Below are 21600 nucleotides of genomic sequence, written 5' to 3' on the forward strand. Positions count from 1 at the left end.
AGGGTATAAGTTCAAAGCCTTGATCCAGGTTAAGGATATTATCTTTTAAATGAGTATAGCCGTGCGGCTATACTATTTATATTTTAACACGGCCCTAGTAAAGCCGCCCGGCTATATGCTTTTTTAAATGAAAAAATACCTAGTATAGATAGCCGCCTGGCTATACTATTTGTTTTTTTTTTTTTAAAAAAAAGGGACGCGCCAGCGCTAGTGCCCATGTGTAAAAAAAGTATAGCCGGCGGGCTATACTATTTTAATAAAAAACCGTAGTATAGCCGCGCGGCTATATTCTTTAAATATATTATATTTTAAAAGAATATAACCGCATGGCGATATTATTTATTTATTTATTTATTTATTTATTTTTATAAAAAAAACCAAAAACCCCTGTAAAGCCGCACGGCTAAACATGAAGATTGGGCTGCTTTACCGGGGCGCAGATTAATTGTTTATTAACTTATGGGCTTACTATTTAGAACAATTCTGCGCCACACAGCACACAACACACAATGGAAATGCTTAGAGCGAGGAGCTTATTACACTCTTCATTCTAGAAGCTCCCCAACACACAATACTAATAATCAGAACTTATTTGAATTGAGTGATTTGAAATAAGATTCAACATATATGAATTCTGCCAGTTGGTCAATATAGTGAGTCCGCATTAAGTTTTCATAATACACAATCAAAATATCTTATACCACAAATTTTTTTAGCCAATTTGACATATTACATTTTCATAATGCAAATATGAATCATTTGTGAAGTAAAATTGTGTTTGAATGTACTATTCAGGTTCATAATTTGCAACATAACTTGTTAAGTATACTGTAGAAGACATTTCTTCACTTCAACTACAACTACGACAAGTTAAAGCAAAAGCAAAATAAACACAGATTTTTTACTCAACATTATGAACTCTCTAGCTGCTAAAGGGCCAGTTAAAAGAGATATCTTAAATTCGTGAGTGAAAATAAGAAGTCAACTAAAAGGACGTTTCAAGCAAATGCTCAAAACCCCAACATACGAATATTATTGTAAATATATTTACCAACGGCTTTCCACAAATAGGCATATTCTAACATGACATATTATACAAAAACCCTTATAGAATTTATTTGGAGGGAAAAAGCCAAAATTAGTAATTTGTCATTTTCTAATTGGTTCTTATAAAATTTTAGCCAATTAGACCATGACAAGTGGCTAGTTTTGAATTTTTCTCTCCAAATAAGCTCTATAAGAATTTTTGTATAATATGTCATGCTAAAATGAATTTTTAAATAAATATCTCAAACAAGAATTGATGCAATGTTTTAAAGCATGGCTGCAAGCGAACTGGGAAAGCCCAAATCAATAAAGGTATGTGAGCATCCAATTGAAAAAGAGAAGGAATTTTGAGAAAACAAACCCCTTTTAATCATACGTTTGCCTGATGTGAGCCTCAAAACACAAAGTCAATCAGGGCAAAACCTTTCCTTTTTTAGTGGAAATCGCCTTGACTTTATTTTGAAGGTGGCATGGGGCATCTCAAATGAATTGATATGCATGATGTTGGAATCAAGTTCCCGTATATAAAGTGAAAGATAGAAATCAGGTTTGCATAGATTTTGTGCTTTACCATCCCAAGTTAATTAGTTAGACTTAATCAGCTAATTATTTGGGTGCCCTAGCTACACTCAGTGACAGTAATCAAATTATCATCCCAAATGTTGATTAGCTATATGCTTGTTTGCAGTGACACATTTAGAGATCATTTTAGGATTTAGGAAAACAAGAATTAAATTCTTGCTCCGGATATAAGAGAATAAGTGCTCTATTACTGAAGCTAGAAGTCCCCGCAAATTAAGTTGATCCTCAAAGCACAAGGAATGTTTGATGAAAATCAGTGGACATAGTGGTAGCATTGCAGCCTTCATAATATATATATTCCATTACGACCAGCCAAAAGTGGTAAAAAGTGAGTAGAAAAAATGCAAATGAATGAGGCAAATTGATGAGAGGGGAGCTGAATATGAACGAATCAGAATATCTCATTAGCTATAAATAGAGAGCTCAAAACATTGTATTGGCATCCCATTTGTAGAATATTAATCACAATATTCAAAAGGAAGAGATGTCAAACATGAAAAAAGGAGCTTAGTTTGGTAGCCAAGGATGACTTGCCTGCAGCCTTCTAAAGAGGGTAATCAATCAAAATCTGAAAACCCCTAGTTTGGTCCTCAGGCAAGCACCTTGGCTAACTCGACAAGTTCTTTTATTTCATGCTAGACTCTCTCTTCCGCAAATTTCGTAGGCACTTGCATTGTACTTATATCCTAAATTGGTTGGGATCCTCTTAGTTTTTGCGGTCTTGTGATTTCAAATATAGTATCAGAGCTTTGATTATGGGAGTTCTTGAGTTCGAAATCTTTAATTGCTGTTCTTATCATACATTGTTGGTTTGCAAGGTGCAAAGTAACGCTTAACTTGTTAGCTTGACATATACCGGCGGCCTATTTCCAAATAGTATAAGTTTTTGAGATCTAGTGGTTCTCTAACATTTTGTCTGCAGGTTTAGGGGCATTATCGAAATGCGCCATGGGGTTTGAATTTTTTCAATTTGAACCATAACGTTTTAACATTCGATCAATTTACACGGTGAAATTGACAGAAGGTGTAAATTGATCGAATGTTAAAACCTATGGCGTCTAAAATGTCGTTAGCCATAATAATAATAATTATTTTTTCTTTCAGGTTCTTGGATTTTCTCCATACAGATCCAGTGAGTGAGTATATGTTGGGTCACGTAAATATAAAGTTAAATTGTTTGAAAATAATTTTGGTCTTTTCTTGATTTATTTTTTGGGAAATTGGGCAAAATACTATCCATTTGCAAATTTAGTGGCCAAATACTACCCAGTACCCACCCTATTATTTATCAATTACTATCTATAAATTAAATACTGTCTTATTGCCTGTTTAACACTTTCCTCTCTCTCTCTCTCTCTCTCTCTCTCTCTCTCCTCTCTCTCTCTCTCCCCATGTCTGGTTTTGGGTCTTTTGATTTCCACCTAAAATCCAATTTCAATACCTTCATTTCTTTTTTATTTTGGGGCTTTCTTTTGTGATTTTGTTCTTATGCTGGGACTATAAGAAGCTGAAGAGGAAGAGCTCTTCTTGGATCTTTTCTGCAGAACCTGGTGGCTTGGCTGTTAAGGTCGCAACTAGGGGTCGACGATGGAGGTGAGCTTCGAGGTGGGTTTCGTGATTCAGAAGAAAGCTTATATTAATATATATTCCTATTAAATTACAGTAACACACAGAGCAAATAAGAATGCCGATTAGAAAATTGATTAGGACAAGTTTCGTGCTTTGGTTGAGAAGAAGAATTGAAAACAGATAAAATAATGCACATTTATTTATCAGGAGCGCCAGTAGATTTTTTTGTTTTGGGCTTTTTACAGTGTACTAAAATGAAGAGAAAATAAAACAAAGTGAAAACGTGTTGTGTTTTGGCAGAACGAAGTGATCAAGCCAACAATAAATGGGGTGCTTGACAGGACCCGTCTCGGATTTCTTGAAATCCGAGACGAATTTTGTGGAAATTCCGACATCACTCTGATGTCATGACCACAAGATAAAGACCGAGACTTTCTGCCGAAATTTCGGTAGAGTCTCCTCTGTAAATTTAACTTTTTCCAAATTTCAACCTGTTGAAAACACAGTTAATAAAACCTAACCGGTAGCTTGCACAAGATAATAACATGCAATTCACATAAACGGCCTCCGGACTTTAAATAATCCGAGGCAAAACATCAACAACGCTCTTAAGTCAAAAATTCTCTAAACAATGCAAGTAATGAATTCAAACAATTTTTATGAATGCCCACTGTATTCAACATAACATAACCTCCCAAATTCCATCATATGATGTTTAACATCCTAACACAAACGCAAGTAGTTTAAGGCCTCAGCCCAAATCGTACAACCAACCAAAACGGGTTTTATACCGGTTTTGACCAAAACACAACCACACCACACTTCCTTAGCTCAACGAGAGTATGAACAATTATTTAATCGCACCTCGATTGCAATCGAGTTTCAAGACCAAAGACAAGGTCAGAATACCCAATTAAAACAACATAAGTAAGATTTAGTCCTCTGTTGCGCCTAGGTACTACCCTATGCTACCTACGTACCCCTTGTGAGGGATCAAGCCACACGTAGTTCTTCCTACAAAAATCTCGGTTCCAATAATATACAATCCATTACAGCAATACAAAATAGTAAATTCTAGAATTGTTTCTTTCCCTTTTTCCTTAAATCACAACACACCAAACATTATTCTTTTAAGCATCAATCTTTCTCCGATATAGTAAAATAATCTCTTTTTCCTCTCCTTATTCTTTTACCACACGCCGGAAATTCCAACGCCATGTGTGAGACCTAATAATCACATAATCTTTCCATACGCCGAAAATTCCAATGCCACGTATGGGAAGTGTGTACTTTTACACATAATGTAATCATATAACTTCCCACACTAAACCGTAATATTCAATTCCCGATTTTCCCCAAAAATCCATCCAAGACTTAATCACAAATAACTTGACCTTTTATATAACTCACATAACACTCAAGAATTGTCAATAAGGTCATTTTAATCCTCCTAGAAAGGTGAAACTACCTCGGAAGACTCACGGTCAACCAAGGGTCAAACTACCCAAACTTGGTCAAACGGCCCACGGGGCTCACAACCTCCAAATTATGATCCGAAAGTTCCTATAGGTTCTACAAGGTTTAGGGTACACGTCCTGCAAGTTTGGTTCGAATCGAACGGTCGGATCGCTCACGATCGCATGATTATCGTAAAACTCAAACTTTGAGTTATTAAATTGGAACATATGGGGCTTCGATTCACGATCCGTAAATTCCTACATGATCCTAGGAAGCCTAGATCAACATATACTAAAATGGGGCCGATCCAACAGTCCGAACATGTCAAACCTGGATATCGCATATATCGACGATCAAACGATACCCAAAACCATATCCGAGCATACCGTCATGCTCGGGACGACATAAGGATTATTATAGGACTTTAAGATCGGCCAAACAGTGTCCCACGCGCTGCCACACGTGCCGGCAGCGCGTGGGTGTCCAAAGCAATAACGCTTCGCCGAAAAATATAAATATTACGGCTAAAGACTCCTACCTTAGGAGTAATACCCTATTTGGAGTGACTTTTGTACTTGGGCCTACCCCAAAAAGTGACCGGAAGTGGTCGTAATTGGAGGCCGAAAACCCAAACTCTTATTGCTTATTTAACCCCCAAAACGCAGAAATTTCCCCTATATATCACAACCAGCAACTAAAACACAACGAGAGGATGAGAAAAGATACCAAATTCGAAAGATTTGGTTCCCGGAATCACTCGAACGAGCGTTGAGAAAAGTGGGTCAAAACCGATCGGATTTCTCAATTTTTCCAGTGCAAAACGGTGGTACCAGCGGCTGAGATGGGATGGGGCTGGTAGATGAAGTCGAGCTTGACATTTTGGCACCAGTCCCGCCGAACGTGGCTGTGGTGGCCCAAAATCCCAGCGGGTGAATAGTAACAAGGGGGGCTGTTTCTTGCGAAGGGAGGGGGAGGAAGAAAAAGAAAAAGAAAAAGAAAAAGAAAATTTAAAACTGCCCGGTTACTGTAGCACGGTACTGTAGCGGTACTGTTTGCCACAATAACAATCTTAAAATTACCTTTTCATCCTTTTCGTTTTCAGACTTTTCCTCCTTTGTTACAACTCGAAATTGGGCGTGCCGCAAGCAACGGCGGACCCATGAATTTTTCAGTGGAGGTGCAATTTTTAAAAGTTAAGAGCTCAAAAAAAAAAACAACAACTAAACATCCTTATAATTTAAATAATACTAATGTTATTCATAATTAATTAAAAAAAATAACATTACAATTAACCTACAATACTTGTGATGCACACACACTTTGATGAAATTAGGTAATGTTAAATTGGTCCTTTATAAAGAGAATTCTCAATCCCACTTAAATAAGGAATTCCCAAAACCCATTTAAATAAAGAGAACTCCCAATTAAAATCCAAATTAAGTAAGGAATTATAGAAGCCATTTGAAAAGCCCACGAAATGGCCCAGCAGTTTCCCTTTCTTTTCCTTTTTTTTTTTTTTTGGTTTCAAAAAACCTTGGTCCAAAATGACGTTGTTTTGGCTAGGCTTTGTTAAAAAAAAAAAAAAAGCTCACGCGCTGCGAGCAGCACACAGTAGCAGCAGCAACGCAACCCCAGTTGGTTTGTGCATTTCGTCGAGCAGGTTGTGTGCGTCTCTAGTCTAAATTCCAGCAGCTCTAATGGAGTTTTTCGGCGACTGGAGATGCAGGTGCACCTCCTTGCGCTTGCACAGGTCCACCACTGGCCGCATGTCTACAAACTCGTATCGAGAGCTCTACACAATGGTGCCACTCACCTCTCCAAAATCTTTCCGGATCAAAAAGTGTCAAAATTACCTCTATTCTCAAGAGCAAAATTGGAAATTCAAATTTAATTTAATTAATTTAATTCACGAAGGATTATATTTTGGGTCGGGATGTTACAGTGCTAGACATCACATCATGAAGGCATGCCTCAAGGCAAAGACAGTTGGAAGGCTGGTGTTTACATCCTCAGCAGGAACCGTGAATGTCGAAGAGCACAAGAAGCCAATTGGAGCGATGCTGAATTTTGCCGCTCTGTCAAAATGACTGGTTGGGTAAGCAATTAAACACATGAAGGGATTGAAATGGGATTTTAGGTGGAAATCAAAACACCCAAAAACAGACATAGAGAATCATCAATTTAGAGGCATGAAACAATCATCAAGTAACCAAATTTCATTCCAAGAAAGGGTAACAAACCTATTGCTATTGGTTGAGTGCTTGAGTTTGATTTGCAAGAAACAACAGAGAAAATAAACTTTGAGAGCTGAGAGAGAGAGAGAGAGAGAGAGAGAGAGAGAGAGAGAGAGAGAGCTGAGAGAGAAAAGGGATATAGTATTTTCCTCAATTTTCCTTGTTTTTTGTTTGTTAATGGTAGATATATTCATACATGCAATGTATGATTAATTTGAAAGTAGGTACTGGAGTCAAAGTTCAAAGATATACTACTTCTCTCCAAACTTGTGGTGGGTCTTTCACTCCTCTAATTTTATCTAACAAATTATCAGCTTAAATAAGTCAAAATTATTAAAGAAAATAACAAAGAAAAATATAAACGAAGTTTCTATTCTTTGACAACAAAAATATCTAGAATCAGAGGTCGTGATTCAATTCTAAGATTCTGTAATTGTTGACCTGACTCAGTCCATATGCCGTGATTTTCCATATTCTAAGATTCTAAATTATATAATTTCAAAATAGGGTAGAGTACGACGTATGTACATATACACTACGAGACAGGGGTACCAACAATTTGCATAAATTAATTCAAACTAATGGTTCTGAACAAATAAATAAACATGCATAGAACAAATATGAATTTCAGTAAAAGTAAAAAGTAACAAACTAGATAAATAGATTATTAGTTGAGGTTTGCAAATCCAAGAGTTAGAATATCTCTATATGGGAGATTCACTATTATACCAAATATAGGAGCCTAAATTATAAATAAAAAAAACTATATATGAAATGGACTTTAGAAACACACCCAAAGCTCATTTACAACATAACAAAAAGGCTTTTAACTTCTTTTAAATTACAAAACTGTCATTGATTTCTTAAAACAAAACTAACCCCAAAATCTCATAAAAAACACCAAAACACTCAATAGGGCATCAAAGTAATTTAATAATCAAAATTAAATTCAATAGGGCCAGCAGTCATTTTTTAGGTTGTTTTTGGGTTTGTTTATAGAAATTAAATGGTGTAGGGTTTATCTATATTATTAGTGCTAAGAATAAGTATATGACTAAATATCTCTATACTCTATGCTTGAAGGGATCCCAAGTGAACAATTCAAAGTAAGACCTTTTCTAGTCTTTTGGACTGGTATGAAGGGAAACTACTAAGACATAACCATGAAATTAAAGGGGTACTGCTCACATTACCAATTCCAATCTTCAGGTGCTGTGCTAGTATAAACAAGTCAACAGAAGTTAAACACTACTCAAATATATATATATATATATATAAATATTGATTATGAAGCAAAAGAGGAGAAAATGATCAAAGTACATTGATTAATTCCTAATGTTGACCTAAGACCAAAGAAGAGGAAGGAAGGAATAATATTTTTGTTGACCGAGTAAAAAAATATGACAGAATTCTTGTGCATATAAATAGAAAGAGAGATACTTGCAGACATTCTTAAAAAATATATGAGTTCGAGTCCTAACATCTGTGTTATGTGTGTAAGTTTAGTATATTATCGCCCCTCTCAATTGGAAAGGTCCTCCAAAAAAATGTCTGGGTTTGCTCCTCTTTTTTATTTCTTGATCACAGTTTTAATGTTGAGGGAAGGAATGGCATTTGGAAGAGCCAATAAACCAGAGAATGAACCCAGAATGGGCATAATAGGTGCAATTATAGATAACAGTTCAAGAATTGGCAAAGAAGAGAGAGTGGCAATTGAAATGGCAGTTGATGATTTTCATGCCACTGGAAATCAGAGATTGGCTCTGCACATAAGAAACTCTCAGAGGGAGGACCCCTTGCAGGCAGCACTTGCAGGTAGGCGTTTTCCCTTCCTAATTAATTAAGCTATATGTCTATGGTTTAAGCATAAGTTTTATATATGTTTATCAGTCTAACTATCTGGTAATTATAAATTCAGTCCATTTTTTTATGTCTGCATTTTATTTTTCCCTCTTATTTGGTCTTTTAAATTTTTTGGCTTGAAAAATTCATAATAAGGTAAATAGTCGACTGCTATAGCTTCTGTAAGTGCTTTTCTCCAAGGCAATATTTATAATGAAAAGCATCTTACATTTCCAATGCCATTGCACTTATCAAATCTGCAGCTAGAGATCTTATAGATGGGCAGCAAGTGCAAGCCATTCTAGGACCACATACATGGGAAGAGACATCATTAGTAGTTAAGGTTGGCAGTGAGACTCATACCCCAATTGTCTCTTTTGCTGAGGCTACTCCAAAGTGGGCGACTGAGCTGTGGCCTTTTCTAGTTCAAGCTTCTCGTGACCGGTTGAAACAAATGGAAGCAATAGCTGATATAGTTCAGTCTTGGGAATGGCATCGAGTCACTGTAATTTACCAAGACAGAGATTCTTTGGCCAATGAAGTTTTACCTCATCTCTCTTATGCCTTGAGACAAGTTGGTGCAGAAATTAGCCATCTTGTAGCTCTCCAACCTTTTGCTTCTTCTTCATTAATAGAAGAGCTTGAGAAGATTCAAAAAGACCAATGTAGAGTCTTTGTTGTGCATTTGTCTGTGCCATTGGCGGCACAACTTTTTGAAAAGGCAAAAGAAATGAAGATGATGGAAAAGGATTATGTATGGATCACCACTGATCCTATAACAAGCCTTGTCAACTCCTTTAATGCCTCCAGCATCTCCTCAATGCAAGGGATCATCGGAGTCAAGAGCTACTTCCCCGAAAGTGGAAACCAATTTCAGGATTTTTATCATACGTTTTGTAGAAGGTTTAGATCAGAACATCCTGAAGAGGGTAACAATGAGCCTGGCATCTTTGCTGCTCAGGCTTACGATGCTGCAAGGGCAGTGGCTCTAGCTTCGACAGAAGGCAGCAAAGGGAGGAAACTGTTAGCAAAACTTTTGAGAAGTGATTTTCATGGCTTAAGTGGAAGAATCAAGTTCACTGAACAAAACTTAGCTCCACAACATGTATTTCAAATCATCAATGTGGTGGGAAGGAGTTACAGAGAACTAGGATACTGGTCAGATGGAACAAGATTCTCGAAGACTATTGGTGAAGTTGCTATTAACTACCCTTCTATGAAAGATTTGGGGCCAGTGGTTTGGCCAGGAGAGCCTTGGTATACTCCAAAAGGGTGGACTGTACCAATACAAGCAACCACGCTGAGAATTGGCGTGCCAAACGGATCAACATTCAAAGAGTATGTAAATGTGGAAAAAGATTCATTTAGGAATAACTTATCTTTCACTGGACTTGCAATAGATCTCTTCAAAGCGACCCTAGAGGAGCTGCCTTACCATTTGCCGTATGAGTTATGTCCTTTCAATGGCGGATATGATTCTTTAGTGGAGCAAATCCATTTACATGTAAGAGATTTACTTACTTTCTAGTCTCTTAACTTGATTAATTAGTTCCAAACTGCACATTTATATTTCAAGCACTAAGACTAATCTATGTTGACTTGGAACTGTCCATGCATTGGATCAGAAATTTGATGCTGTAGTTGGTGATGTAGCAATCGTGTCCCAGCGGTATGAGCATGCAGAATTCACACACCCCTATACCGAAGCAGGATTGGTAATGATAGTTCCAGTCATGTCCAAAACATGCAATAAAGCATGGTTATTCATGAGGCCTTTCACAAAACCCATGTGGGTACTCATAGGAGCCATCAATGTCTACAATGGCTTTGTTGTATGGTTGATAGAACGAAACCACTGCTCCGAACTCAAAGGTTCTGTGCTAAATCAAATAGGAAGCTTGATTTGGCTATCCTTCACCACTCTCTTCTCTTTACATGGTAATCAATATAAAAGTTCAATTTCAAATTTTTTCCTTTGAAAATTGGATTAGATTATATATGTACCTAATATCATTTACTCCATTTGACTGAGCAAAGGAGGTAAGCTGCATAGCAATTTGTCACGGATGACAATGGTTGTCTGGCTATTTATGGCACTAATCATCACACAGACATATACGGCTAACCTTGCGAGCATGCTCACTGTCCAGCAGCTTGAACCCACCATAACAGATGTTGACGCTTTGCGGCAAAGCAATGCCATGGTTGGTTATTGTAAGGGTTCCTTTGTTTCAGCCTATCTAAGGGAAGTCTTGGGCATCCACAACATTAAGCAGTTTGACTCCGTAGAAGAATATGCTGAAGCCCTCAAAAGCGAAGTAATTGCTGCTGCTTTTATTGAAGCCCCTCTGGCCAAAATTTTCCTTCGAAAGTACTGCAAAGTCTTCATGGAAGCTGGACCAACATTCAAAGTTGGAGGATTTGGATTTGTAATGCTCTAGCCTCTCGCGAAGTTAATCTCCTTACTCTTCAATTAAACTATTATTTAAGTAAGAGATTGTGATAAACTTTTATGTCACAGGTATTTCCAAGAGGCTCTCCATTGGTTCCTGAGGTAACTGAAGCAATGCTAAAGGTAACCGAAAGTGGTAAGCTTCGAGATTTAGAGAACAGCATGCTGGCCTCTCTGAAGTGCTTGGACTTGGATGCACAAAAAGACAATGGTGATCAGAGTCTAAGCCCCAACAGCTTTTGGGTACTATTCGTATTCACGGGAGGGACATCAACAACTGCTCTTGTGGTTTACACTTTTTTCATTCATAAATCAGTGGCTGAATGCAAAACCAACTGGACGATCATGTTAGCCGCAATGAAAAAATGGGGCAATCCAAACAGGAGGTTCTCCAGAAGAGACAGTGATACCAATGCAGAAAGTCCTGCAATTGCTCCGAATGCCAGTGCCTTGCAGGCTCAAGTCTAAACATTAAAGAACATTGGACACAAAAGCAGCTAACCAAAAAGATTTTTTCCACTTACATTACGATAGATGACATAGAGTATAAGTCTTACCATATTGTACAAAGGGAAGCACAGTAAAGAGGGCAATAAACCACGGTATCAAATACATAGAATTGGCCAACTGTTCGATCGGTTAGGACCATTACCTGCCAGTGAGGGTTATTTGGAACCGCTGGCTCATCATTCAATACCATAACTTTAAACACTGTAACATAGTTCCGCCAAAAGAAAGAATCTTCAGTTAAGACTATAATTTGTGTATCTTCTATTGTTTTACAATTCCGGTCAGTTGTGTTATGCTTCAAACTGGTTGCAGAATTGTTACTTTAGAGGTCTGATTCTGAAACATTGTACAGACTGTTAAAAGTTACGCTCGCATCCAAATCTCAAGCACCAGGAGAGGACTCTCATCATTTTCTTCACCATGGCCTCATCATCATTTGAATTTACTTCATCATAGTAAATTCTACTAGGATGAAGTAAAAAAAAATTGGTGCCAACACTTACATTTGCAAGAATGTTAAGCTTGTGCCACTGCCTCAAGTACTAGAACACCAAAGCTAAAAGCATTAGATTTCAATGAGAAGATCCCATCAATTTCATATTACGGAGACATGTAACCGCTGCAAAAGCGCTTCATGAATTGAGGAAATTGTTGTCAATTGAAGTGGTGTAGTAATCTATAAGCTGTATATTTTATATATATGGCCCTTACAATATCCCAATCACTCTATTTGCATTTGCTTCAGTTTCATCTCCTCCGAAATTCAAAACTTTGAATTCATTGTGTAATATCTAGCAATACATATCTACCGTTTAGATCATCACAGTGAATAATCCTCAGCCCAGACATATTTTTATGAAGATAAAGTAACCTTCTAGCAATCCCATCGTTAACGTGAAAGCACTTAGGCCAATCAAGAATTATTTATGCCGTTGCTAAATTTCTAATGACATGCACGTACAAATTCATTATTTGCTAAGGACTTTCTTGTGCAAAATTGAGTTCATTTGGTGGATTTTGGAACACTCATCTAGAAAATCTGGATATGGTGGCTTGACTATTCAACTTGAACTTAAATGGACACAAGGTATGAGACCAGTTCTGATTGAGACCAAATGAACCAATATTCAAACCCTGCACCAATATGGTCCCCACCTAGGAGAGAAAAAACCCAATGGACCTCTAGGTGTGGGGTTCTATCACAAAAGGCCTTAAGGCAATTAGAAGTGGACCGCCTGTATTTAAACGGTAGATTATTATTGTATTATCCGATGTGGGATTTACACATCATGACTTGTATGAGCCACATACACCAACAGACCATCCCCTAAAAATCCAAAAAGAACTCAAAACTGTTAGGAAAAAACAATAAATATCTTATATTATAGGATCACTATATTAATGCGCGATTATGAAATGTAGAAACAGTAGCAAAATACGAAAATTGTATAAATTAAATACAGAATACTGACTTTTATTGAAGATAGAGGCTTGAAGATTCGCAATGTCCTAAAGATAGAATTTCGCCTCTCTTCAGTGCTTGAAGTTCAACAGACGTCTATCTCACAGGACTTGTGGTTTTATAACACAATTGCACCCCTTCAAAATAGCAGTTAGTATCAGTTATACCTGTTCAAATTCAAACGAAAAGATAAGACTTTTGGTTTGAATTTAACTTCTGCTAAAAGAAATTCAAAAAATAAAATATTTTATTTTATTTTCGAGCTGGGTGTATTTCTTTTATTTTTCAGAGACCCCAAGGCCCAAGTCTTGATTATTTAAATATTATTATTAATCAAGCAAGCCAACCATGTATAACCTTCACTACCAAACCCATTAGCCCACCAACCTTTTGTTTCCTCCAATGTGAGACATTTGCTTTCAAACTTCCAACAAAAACAACTCTTAATTTAATTATTCTCAAATTTGACCGAAAAAGTTAATCACTTCCTTAGTCAAATTTGAGGAAAGTAATTAGGATAATCAAACATTCTTCAACGCATTCCATCATTCAAGACTCTGCAGAATGAGGAATTAATCTAATGTTTTCTCTAATTGCTAGAACTGATGACTCAGAATAATTCAAAGACCATTGTTTTCAAAACTTTAGATCAATCAACACGTATAGACCATAGACTGCAATGTGCAGAGTCTGCAGACCAACATTAATTCCCATATAATTAAACATGGTCTTGATATGTAACGTAAGCTTTCACCTTGTCTTCATAAAACAGTCCAAATAACATGAAGTTAAATGGCAAAGGCAACGCTCCTTGTTTAAACATAAAAAAGAATATGAACATGTCAAAGTAGCATTTAATTAATTTTCATGTACTTAAGTGGATGGTGAACGAGAGATATATTAATATGTATATATGAATCTTACTAGGAAATTGATCAAGTGGATCGTTACACGTTTCGCCCTACTATGGATGATCGGTGTTGACTTGCTTGGAATCTAAGTAATGAAGACAATGTCAACATGAATGCAGTTAACAATTACTGAAAGATGTCTTGAAAGATGTCTCAAGTACGAATCCTCATCCCCAATTGATTTATAAAAAATAAAAATAAAAAAACATTTACCGATAATCCCCGTCATGATATGCATTGGATGCTATACATTTTTCTGTCTCATTTCCTCTTCTTTTACCATCACATTTTTGTTTTTATCTTGTTCATGCCAATGCCATGACCAGATCGTAAACAATAACCTGAACACCATACATTCTGCAGATAGATTGGTCCTTACTGATCAAAAGCAAAAGACACAAAAACCAATTCTTTGCATTGACTAGGACCCAAGTAAAGAAGGGAAACATTTTAATACTGAGTAAAAAATATCAGACCAACTTCATTTCTTATAAATAGGAAAAGAATCAAAGCCATTGTTTGCCATATTTGCACAAAATGGACAAGTTTACTGCTTTGCTGTCCCTCATTGCCTTTGTTTTACTATTTAAACAAAGGCTGAGAGTTAATGGAATTACTGATACAACAAAGGATGACCACTTCATGGGCATACTGGGTGCCATTGTAGATACCAGTTCTCGAATTGGGAAAGAAGAGAGCGTAGCGATGCAGATAGCAGTGGAGGATTTCTTCAAAAAAAGCAATCACGGTTTGGTTTTGAACATCAGAAACTCTAAAGGGGAGCCTTGGCAGGCAGCTCTTGCAGGTACCTTTTTTTTTTTTTCTCCACCTCTAATTCAACTGTGTTCTTAGCAGAAGTTTGTTATATTTTATCTAAGAAGCGCATAGAGTAATCAATCAAAGATAGCTTACTATATCAGGTTCTTTCAAACTCCCTACCACTGTCTGGTTGTCTTCCTCTTTTAGCCAACAAGGATATCTCATAGGATGCATGATGTAGCACTATTTCTACAACTAGTTCTTTGAATTTTTGTTTGCAAAAGCAAGAACTACATATATGCAATTCCAATGTCCCTTACATTGATTAAATTAAAATGCAGCAAGAGATCTTATTGATACACATCAAGTGCAAGCAATTCTTGGTCCACAAACATGGGAAGAGGTATCGTTAGTCGCTGAGATTGGAACTCAGAGTCATATTCCGATTGTTTCTTTAGCTGATGCAACTCCAAAGTGGGAAACCGAGCTGTGGACCTTTCTAGTTCAAGCTTCACCAAACCAATTAAAGCAAATGGAAGCCATAGCAGCAATGATTCAATCTTGGGAGTGGCATCAAGTCTATATACGAAGAAAAAGACTTTGCAGCTACAGCAGTTTTAAGCCATCTCTCTAATGCTCTTAAAGAAGTAGGCGCAGAAATTAGCCATTATGTAGCTCTCCCATCTTTAGCTTCATCATGGTCAGAGCATCTTGAGAGACTTAAGATCAGCCAAAATAGAGTGTTTGTGGTCCACTTGTCCTTGCCATTGGCAATTGAGCTATTTGAGAAGGCAAAAAGAATGAAAATGGTGGAAAAGGATTGTGTATGGATCATTACTGATCCCTTTGCAAGCCTTGTCCTTTCCTTGAATGCCTCCACCATCTCCTCAATGCAAGGAATTGTTGGAGTAAAGAGCTACATCCCCAAAAATGAACCCCATTTTCGGGATTTTCACAATAAATTTTGTCAGCGGTTTAGTTTAGGGTATCCTGAAGAGGACAACCATGAACCAAGCATTTTTGCAGCGCAGGCTTATGATGCAGCATGGACTGTGGCTCTTGCAATGAGGGAGAAGAAGCAGGGAAGGCAGCAAATTTTATCAAACATTTTGCAAAGTGATTGTCATGGCTTAAGCGGGAAGATTCAGTTTACCGACCAAACGATATCTCCAGCACATACATTTCAGATCATCAATGTGATGGGAGAGAGCTACATAGAACTTGGTTTCTGGTCAGATGGACTAGGTTTCTCGCAGACTATTGGTGAAAGTGCTACCTTTAGCTCTTCCATGAATGGCTTGGGGCAAGTATTTTGGCCAGGGAGGGCTCGGGATACGCCAAAAGGATGGAGTCCACCAACAAGTGCCAATCCACTTAAAATTGGAGTGCCAACCAGAGCAACATTCAAACAATATTTGAAGGTGGAAGTGCAACAAGATTACTCGGGAAATAACATCTCTTTCTCTTATAAAGGACTTGCCATTGATCTCTTTACAGCCTCTTTACAAGAATTGCCATTTGATTTGCCGTACAAATTTGTTCCCTTCAATGGAACATTTGATGCTTTAATTAGTAGAGCAAATTCATTTAAAGGTAAGAGGTTGATTGCAGGATTATATACATTGTCAAACAAATGATACTAATCACAATTGCTTTTTTCAATTTTGAATGGATTGAAGCAGAAGTTTGATGCAGCAGTTGGTAGTATAGCTATAGTAGCCAAGAGATATCAGCATGCAGAATTTACAGTTCCCTACACTGAACCCGGAATGGTAATGATAGTACCCGTTCGGACACGAAAGAAAGCATGGTTATTCATAAAGCCATTCACAAACGCAATGTGGGTTATAATAGGAGTCACAAGTATCTACAATGGCTTTGTCATATGGTTGATAGAGCGAAACAACTGCCCTGAACTCAAAGGCTCCATCTCAAAACAAATAGGGACCATGATTTGGTTAGCCTTTAGCACTCTCTTCTCCTTAAATGGTAAGAACAAAACTTATTTATCTTCATTCGAGAATCTCTTCACAAGCTTTAACTTTGAAGCTTATCTCAAAGCATCGATTAGTTGTCTCTTTTGATTAACTTTTGTTGATTGATTGAACTAAGGGAACAAGTTTAGTAGCAATTTGTCGCGGATTACAATGGTTGTGTGGCTGTTCATGGCGCTAGTTATCACGCAGACTTACACAGCTAACCTTGCGAGTTTGCTGACAGTATCAAAGCTTGAACCGACTGTAGTTGATGTAGCGTCACTGTAAAATAGCAATGCCATGGTTGGTTGTTCTGGAGTATCCTATATTTGGAAATATCTGCAGGAAGTGTTGCTCTTCCATCCCAACAACATCAAGAATTTCTCCTCCGGTGATCAGTATGCTCCAGCCTTTAGAAGCAAAGAAATTTCAGCCATTTTTCTTGATCGTGCTTTGGCCAAAGTCTTCCTTGCAGAAAACTGCAAAAGCTTTACCATGACTGGGCCTACATACAAAAATGGAGGATTTGGATTTGTAACTTTCTATCTTAGAAGTTTTTTCATTTGCACTATTTAGTACACATTTCTACAACAAAATGCATGATGTGATTTAATGAACTTCTTGCTTGTGCTGCAGGCTTTTCCAAGGGGATCTCAATTGCTTCCTAGTGTAAGTCAAGCAATGCTCAAGGTATCCGAAAGTGGTAAGCTTCAAGATTTAGAGAATGCCATGCTTGCATCTGAGAAGTGCACAGACATAGAACCAGATGATGAACCTCTTAGTCTTAGTCTTAGCCCCAGTTACTTTTGGGTGTTATTCGTTTTCACGGGAGGCACATCTTCGATGGCTCTTGCGATCTACATCTTTCGTGCATGCATTTCTGTGTCTGAACATAAAGCTATCTGGAAGTTAATGATGGCTGTAATGAAACAGTGGTGGAATAAAAAGAGACGGTTCTCAAGAAGAGTAAGTGAAATTGCAGAAAGTACTCCTGGAAATCCTCCAAATGCATCTAACTCGCAATCTGGTGAAGTCTAGCCATTGTAAGGCCATTGCCAAGAAATTATGAACATATTCTCAAATATTTCACTGACATCAGAACAAGTACACAATGTTGCATAGAAATTGATGTTCCGCTTACATTCAAATTAAGAGTAGTGATGTGCCTTGATAAACACAACATTTTTGGTTGAAAAAGTTGATTTGGGGTGTAACCTTATACAGTTGTATTTAAAGCATATATGCAGTTGCCTAACCTTAAATTTCGAGGTTGATGAATCAAATTGAACACGAAATAATTCGGGTTAGTGTGAATTTATTTGTTATGATTCAACAGGTGGGATTAAAATCTAATCTTAAAAGCACATCAAATTATTAGACCCAAGGGAAAAGAAAATCACACAAAAGGATACAACAATCAGATATAGTGGACAATTCTTCTTCAATGACTCTTGTGCAAGTGATGGTGGCTTCACAAGTCAAGTTTGGACTTAAATCATAACTGTCAAAGGCATGAGGTCAGTCCTAATATAAAATACAAGAAGGGCCAAATCCCTTAAAACCCTAAAATAACTCATGTTTATTCATATTTAAGGTTTTAGTCATATTTGAGGAAATACATTAAAAGTAAAGTAAATTTAGGTTTTAACCACAAAAAAACTTTCACTTTTGGAAAAAGCCAAAGTTTTTTCAAAAAAGACAAAAAAACTTCTTAACTTTTAAATCAAAAACATGCAAATAGGATTCCTTAGGAAATCCAAAAATAAATAAGGGCAATTTTGTCCATTTTGGCTTCTTTTAAAAAATTTCTCTCTCCTTTGGGCTTTTCCAAAGTATGGCAAAACATTTCTATTTGCAAGAACTGATGACTTGGAACAATTCAAAGACCCATGATTTTCTAAACTTTCAACAGTTTAGACCAACAGGTACTTAGAACCCTATTTTCAAAACTTGCAATAGTTTAGACCATTATTTTGTTATTTTTGTATGTATCTTGTCTTCTTCATAAACGTTACAATCCAAAGAACATGAACTTGAATGCCAAGGCAACGGTGCTTGTTCAAACATGAAAAAGAATAGCTTTCAAAATGAACATGTCTAAGTAGGACTTATTTTTTATCTACTTAACTGCATATATATGTATATATATATAGATCTTACTAGAAACTGATCAAGTAGTCATTCTACGTTCAACCGTACTATGTATAATTGATGTTGACCTGCTTGGAAATTTAAGTAAACGATTTAATTGCTGTTAATTTACAGCGACTATGACTTGAAAGTGGACCCAAGTTCAAATCCCCCTCCCTATTGATCACGAAAAGAAATTGCTAATTCACGGCATTATTACTATCTCATCTTTGTTTTTGTCTTGTTAATGACCAGGAAAGTAAACCATAATTGCTGAACACCACACATTCTGCAGAGAGATTTGATCCTTAGTGATCAAAAGAAAAAGACAGGAAAGACAATTCCTTGCATTGACTAGGACCCATGAAAACGAAGGGAGTCATTTTAATAGGCATAAAAGAATGTGAGACCAATTCTATTTCTTATAAACAGGAAAACAAACAAAGATCATCTTTGTTTTTGTCTTGTTAATGACCAGAGGAAAGTAAACCATAATTGCTGAACACCACACATTCTGCAGAGAGATTTGATCCTTAGTGATCAAAAGAAAAAGACAGGAAAGACAATTCCTTGCATTGACTAGAACCCAAGAAAACGAAGGGAGTCATTTTAATAGGCATAAAAGAATGTGAGACCAATTCTATTTCTTATAAACAGGAAAACAAACAAAGCCATTACTTGCCATATTTGCACAGAATGGATAACTTTTCAGCTTTTCTCTCCTTCATGGCCTTTGTTTTACTACTTAAACAAATTTTGATAGTTGATGGAATTAGTGACACAACAAAGGATGATGGTTTCATAGGCATACTAGGTGCCATTGTAGACAACAGTTCTCGAATTGGCAAAGAAGAGAGCATTGCAATGCAGATCGCGGTGGAAGATTTCATTAACACAAGCAATCAGCGTTTGGATTTGAAGATCAGAAACTCTCAAGGGGACCCCCTGCAGGCAGCTCTTGCAGGTACCTTTTTTTTTTTTTTTTTTCCTCTTCACTGTTAAGCTGTGTGTTGAGCAGAAATTTGTGTACATAATATGACAACTCTCTCACAAAACACGTGTCAATGATGAAACCTTCAAGCTTCCTTATTTAACCCCTTAGACCAAACAGGAAAACTAGATCATGTATCCATTTTTCTTGCTTGAAAATATAAAACTGAAGAGGATCACGCAACATAAAATTTTAGAGAGTGTATTGTTGTAACACCCCGACCCCGAATTTAACCCTTATTTAATTATTTAATTATTTAAGGGTATTTTAGTCATATTTTTAACCGGAGAGAGTTTGGGACCGTGACTTGTATTTTTGGATAGGTCGTACTGAGACGAGTTCATAGACACGTAATGGGCTCGAATCGGAGTTGTAACGAGAGAGATATGGTCAAAAGAAATCCAGTGGCACAATCGTAAATATTTCGAAATGGGATTTTTATAAAAATCTAGTTTTCTCTCTCTCTCTCTCTCTCTCTCTCTCTCTCTCTCTCTCTCTCCCCCCCGCGACCTCTCTCTTTCTCCCGTCGGTCTCTCCTCTCTTTCTCCTCGAAACTCCGGCCACCGGCCACGGCTGTGGACGGGGCCGGTACCAAAATGACCGGGGCGTCGTCCTCTTCCTACCCCAGCCACCTCCCGCCGCCAGCCGCCGCGGATTCGCCGGAATTTGGAGATGAAGCGGCCGACGTCGTCCAAACTTCAAAGCCGCCAATCTCCCTCCTCCGGCCACCAATTCCGTCGACCCAGGTATGGATTTTGAACCTCTCGAGCTGCTCTAGCTGATGGTTGGGTAGGATTAGATCGATTCTTAGCGTAGCCAACTCGATTTTCGAATTGAAAATCGGCCGAAACTTCGGCCGCCGTGATCGGCCATTTCCGGCCACTTTTTGGGGTAGGTCCAAGAACAAAAGTGGCTCCAAATAAGGTGTTATACCTAGGGTAGGAGTTTGGAGCAGTGGTTTTGAGATTTTCGGCGAAGCATTATCGCTTTGGGCACCCACGCGCTGCCGGCAAGTGGGCACTGTAGAAAAAGTAGCGATGTATTCCGATGAGATCCTTAGGTTGTCACGAGTGCGTAGGATTTTGCGGATCTCAATTCGGACGTCGTTTGACTATCGAACGGATAATCGCATAGTGTGCGTTATCCGGGTTCGATAGGTTGGGACCGTTGGATGGTCCCAAGTTTAATATATGTTAATCTAGGTATTTCTAGGATCGTGTAGAAATTCACGGATCGTGAATCGGAGCCCCGGATGTTCCGAATAATAATTTAAAGTTTATATTTTATATTAACCGTCAGATCATGCTATCTTGAGAAATCCGACCGTCTGATCTGAACCAAACTCGCAGGACAAGTGTCCTATACCTGGTAGAACCCATAGAGACTTTCGGATCGGAAATTGGAGGTCGTGGGTTCTGCAGGTCCGTTTGACCAGGGTTAGAGTAGTTTGACCCTTGGTTGACCGTGAGTCTCCCGGAGTAATCTCACCCTTCCAGGGGGGATTATCGGGAGCTAGACTATTGTGGAGGGTTACACAATATTAGAATTAATATTTATCATTATAATAAGTTTGTACAAGAGTACAAAAGAGTCTAGAATGTCAGTTTGGAGTGCTATACGCACTACCTTAGGTACCTCCCCGGATTTGGATTCACTACAGCACCACCAAGTGAAAAT

The 21600-nt window shown here is 37.6% G+C and overlaps 2 protein-coding genes, 1 long non-coding RNA gene and 1 pseudogene across 3 annotated transcripts in view; 3 read left to right on the forward strand and 1 right to left on the reverse strand.

The window, feature by feature from the left end:
• LOC109948925 lies at positions 6530-7077 on the reverse strand. The gene is made up of 2 exons (XR_002271377.1): positions 6897-7077; positions 6530-6731 (listed from the first exon to the last, which is right to left on the reverse strand). It is a non-coding gene; the product is annotated as an uncharacterized LOC109948925 (long non-coding RNA).
• Positions 8498-11871, forward strand: LOC18780247 (glutamate receptor 2.8). Its single transcript, XM_007213998.2, has 5 exons — positions 8498-8705; positions 8996-10236; positions 10358-10670; positions 10770-11161; positions 11254-11871. Exons 1-5 carry the CDS (start codon positions 8498-8500, stop codon positions 11650-11652), a joined length of 2553 nt encoding a protein of 850 aa, XP_007214060.2. The 3' UTR covers positions 11653-11871.
• Positions 14605-17840, forward strand: LOC18780791 (annotated as a pseudogene).
• The window catches only part of LOC18780207 (glutamate receptor 2.8), a 6964-nt gene continuing 4961 nt past the window's right edge, over positions 19598-21600 (forward strand). Inside the window, exon 1 of the mRNA XM_020561427.1 lies at positions 19598-19896. Within this exon, the coding sequence (XP_020417016.1) occupies positions 19629-19896 (268 nt within the window). The 5' untranslated portion in view covers positions 19598-19628. The remainder of the gene's footprint in view (positions 19897-21600) is intronic.

This window comes from Prunus persica, chromosome G4 (genome assembly GCF_000346465.2).
Source record: "Prunus persica cultivar Lovell chromosome G4, Prunus_persica_NCBIv2, whole genome shotgun sequence".
NCBI lineage: Eukaryota > Viridiplantae > Streptophyta > Magnoliopsida > Rosales > Rosaceae > Prunus > Prunus persica.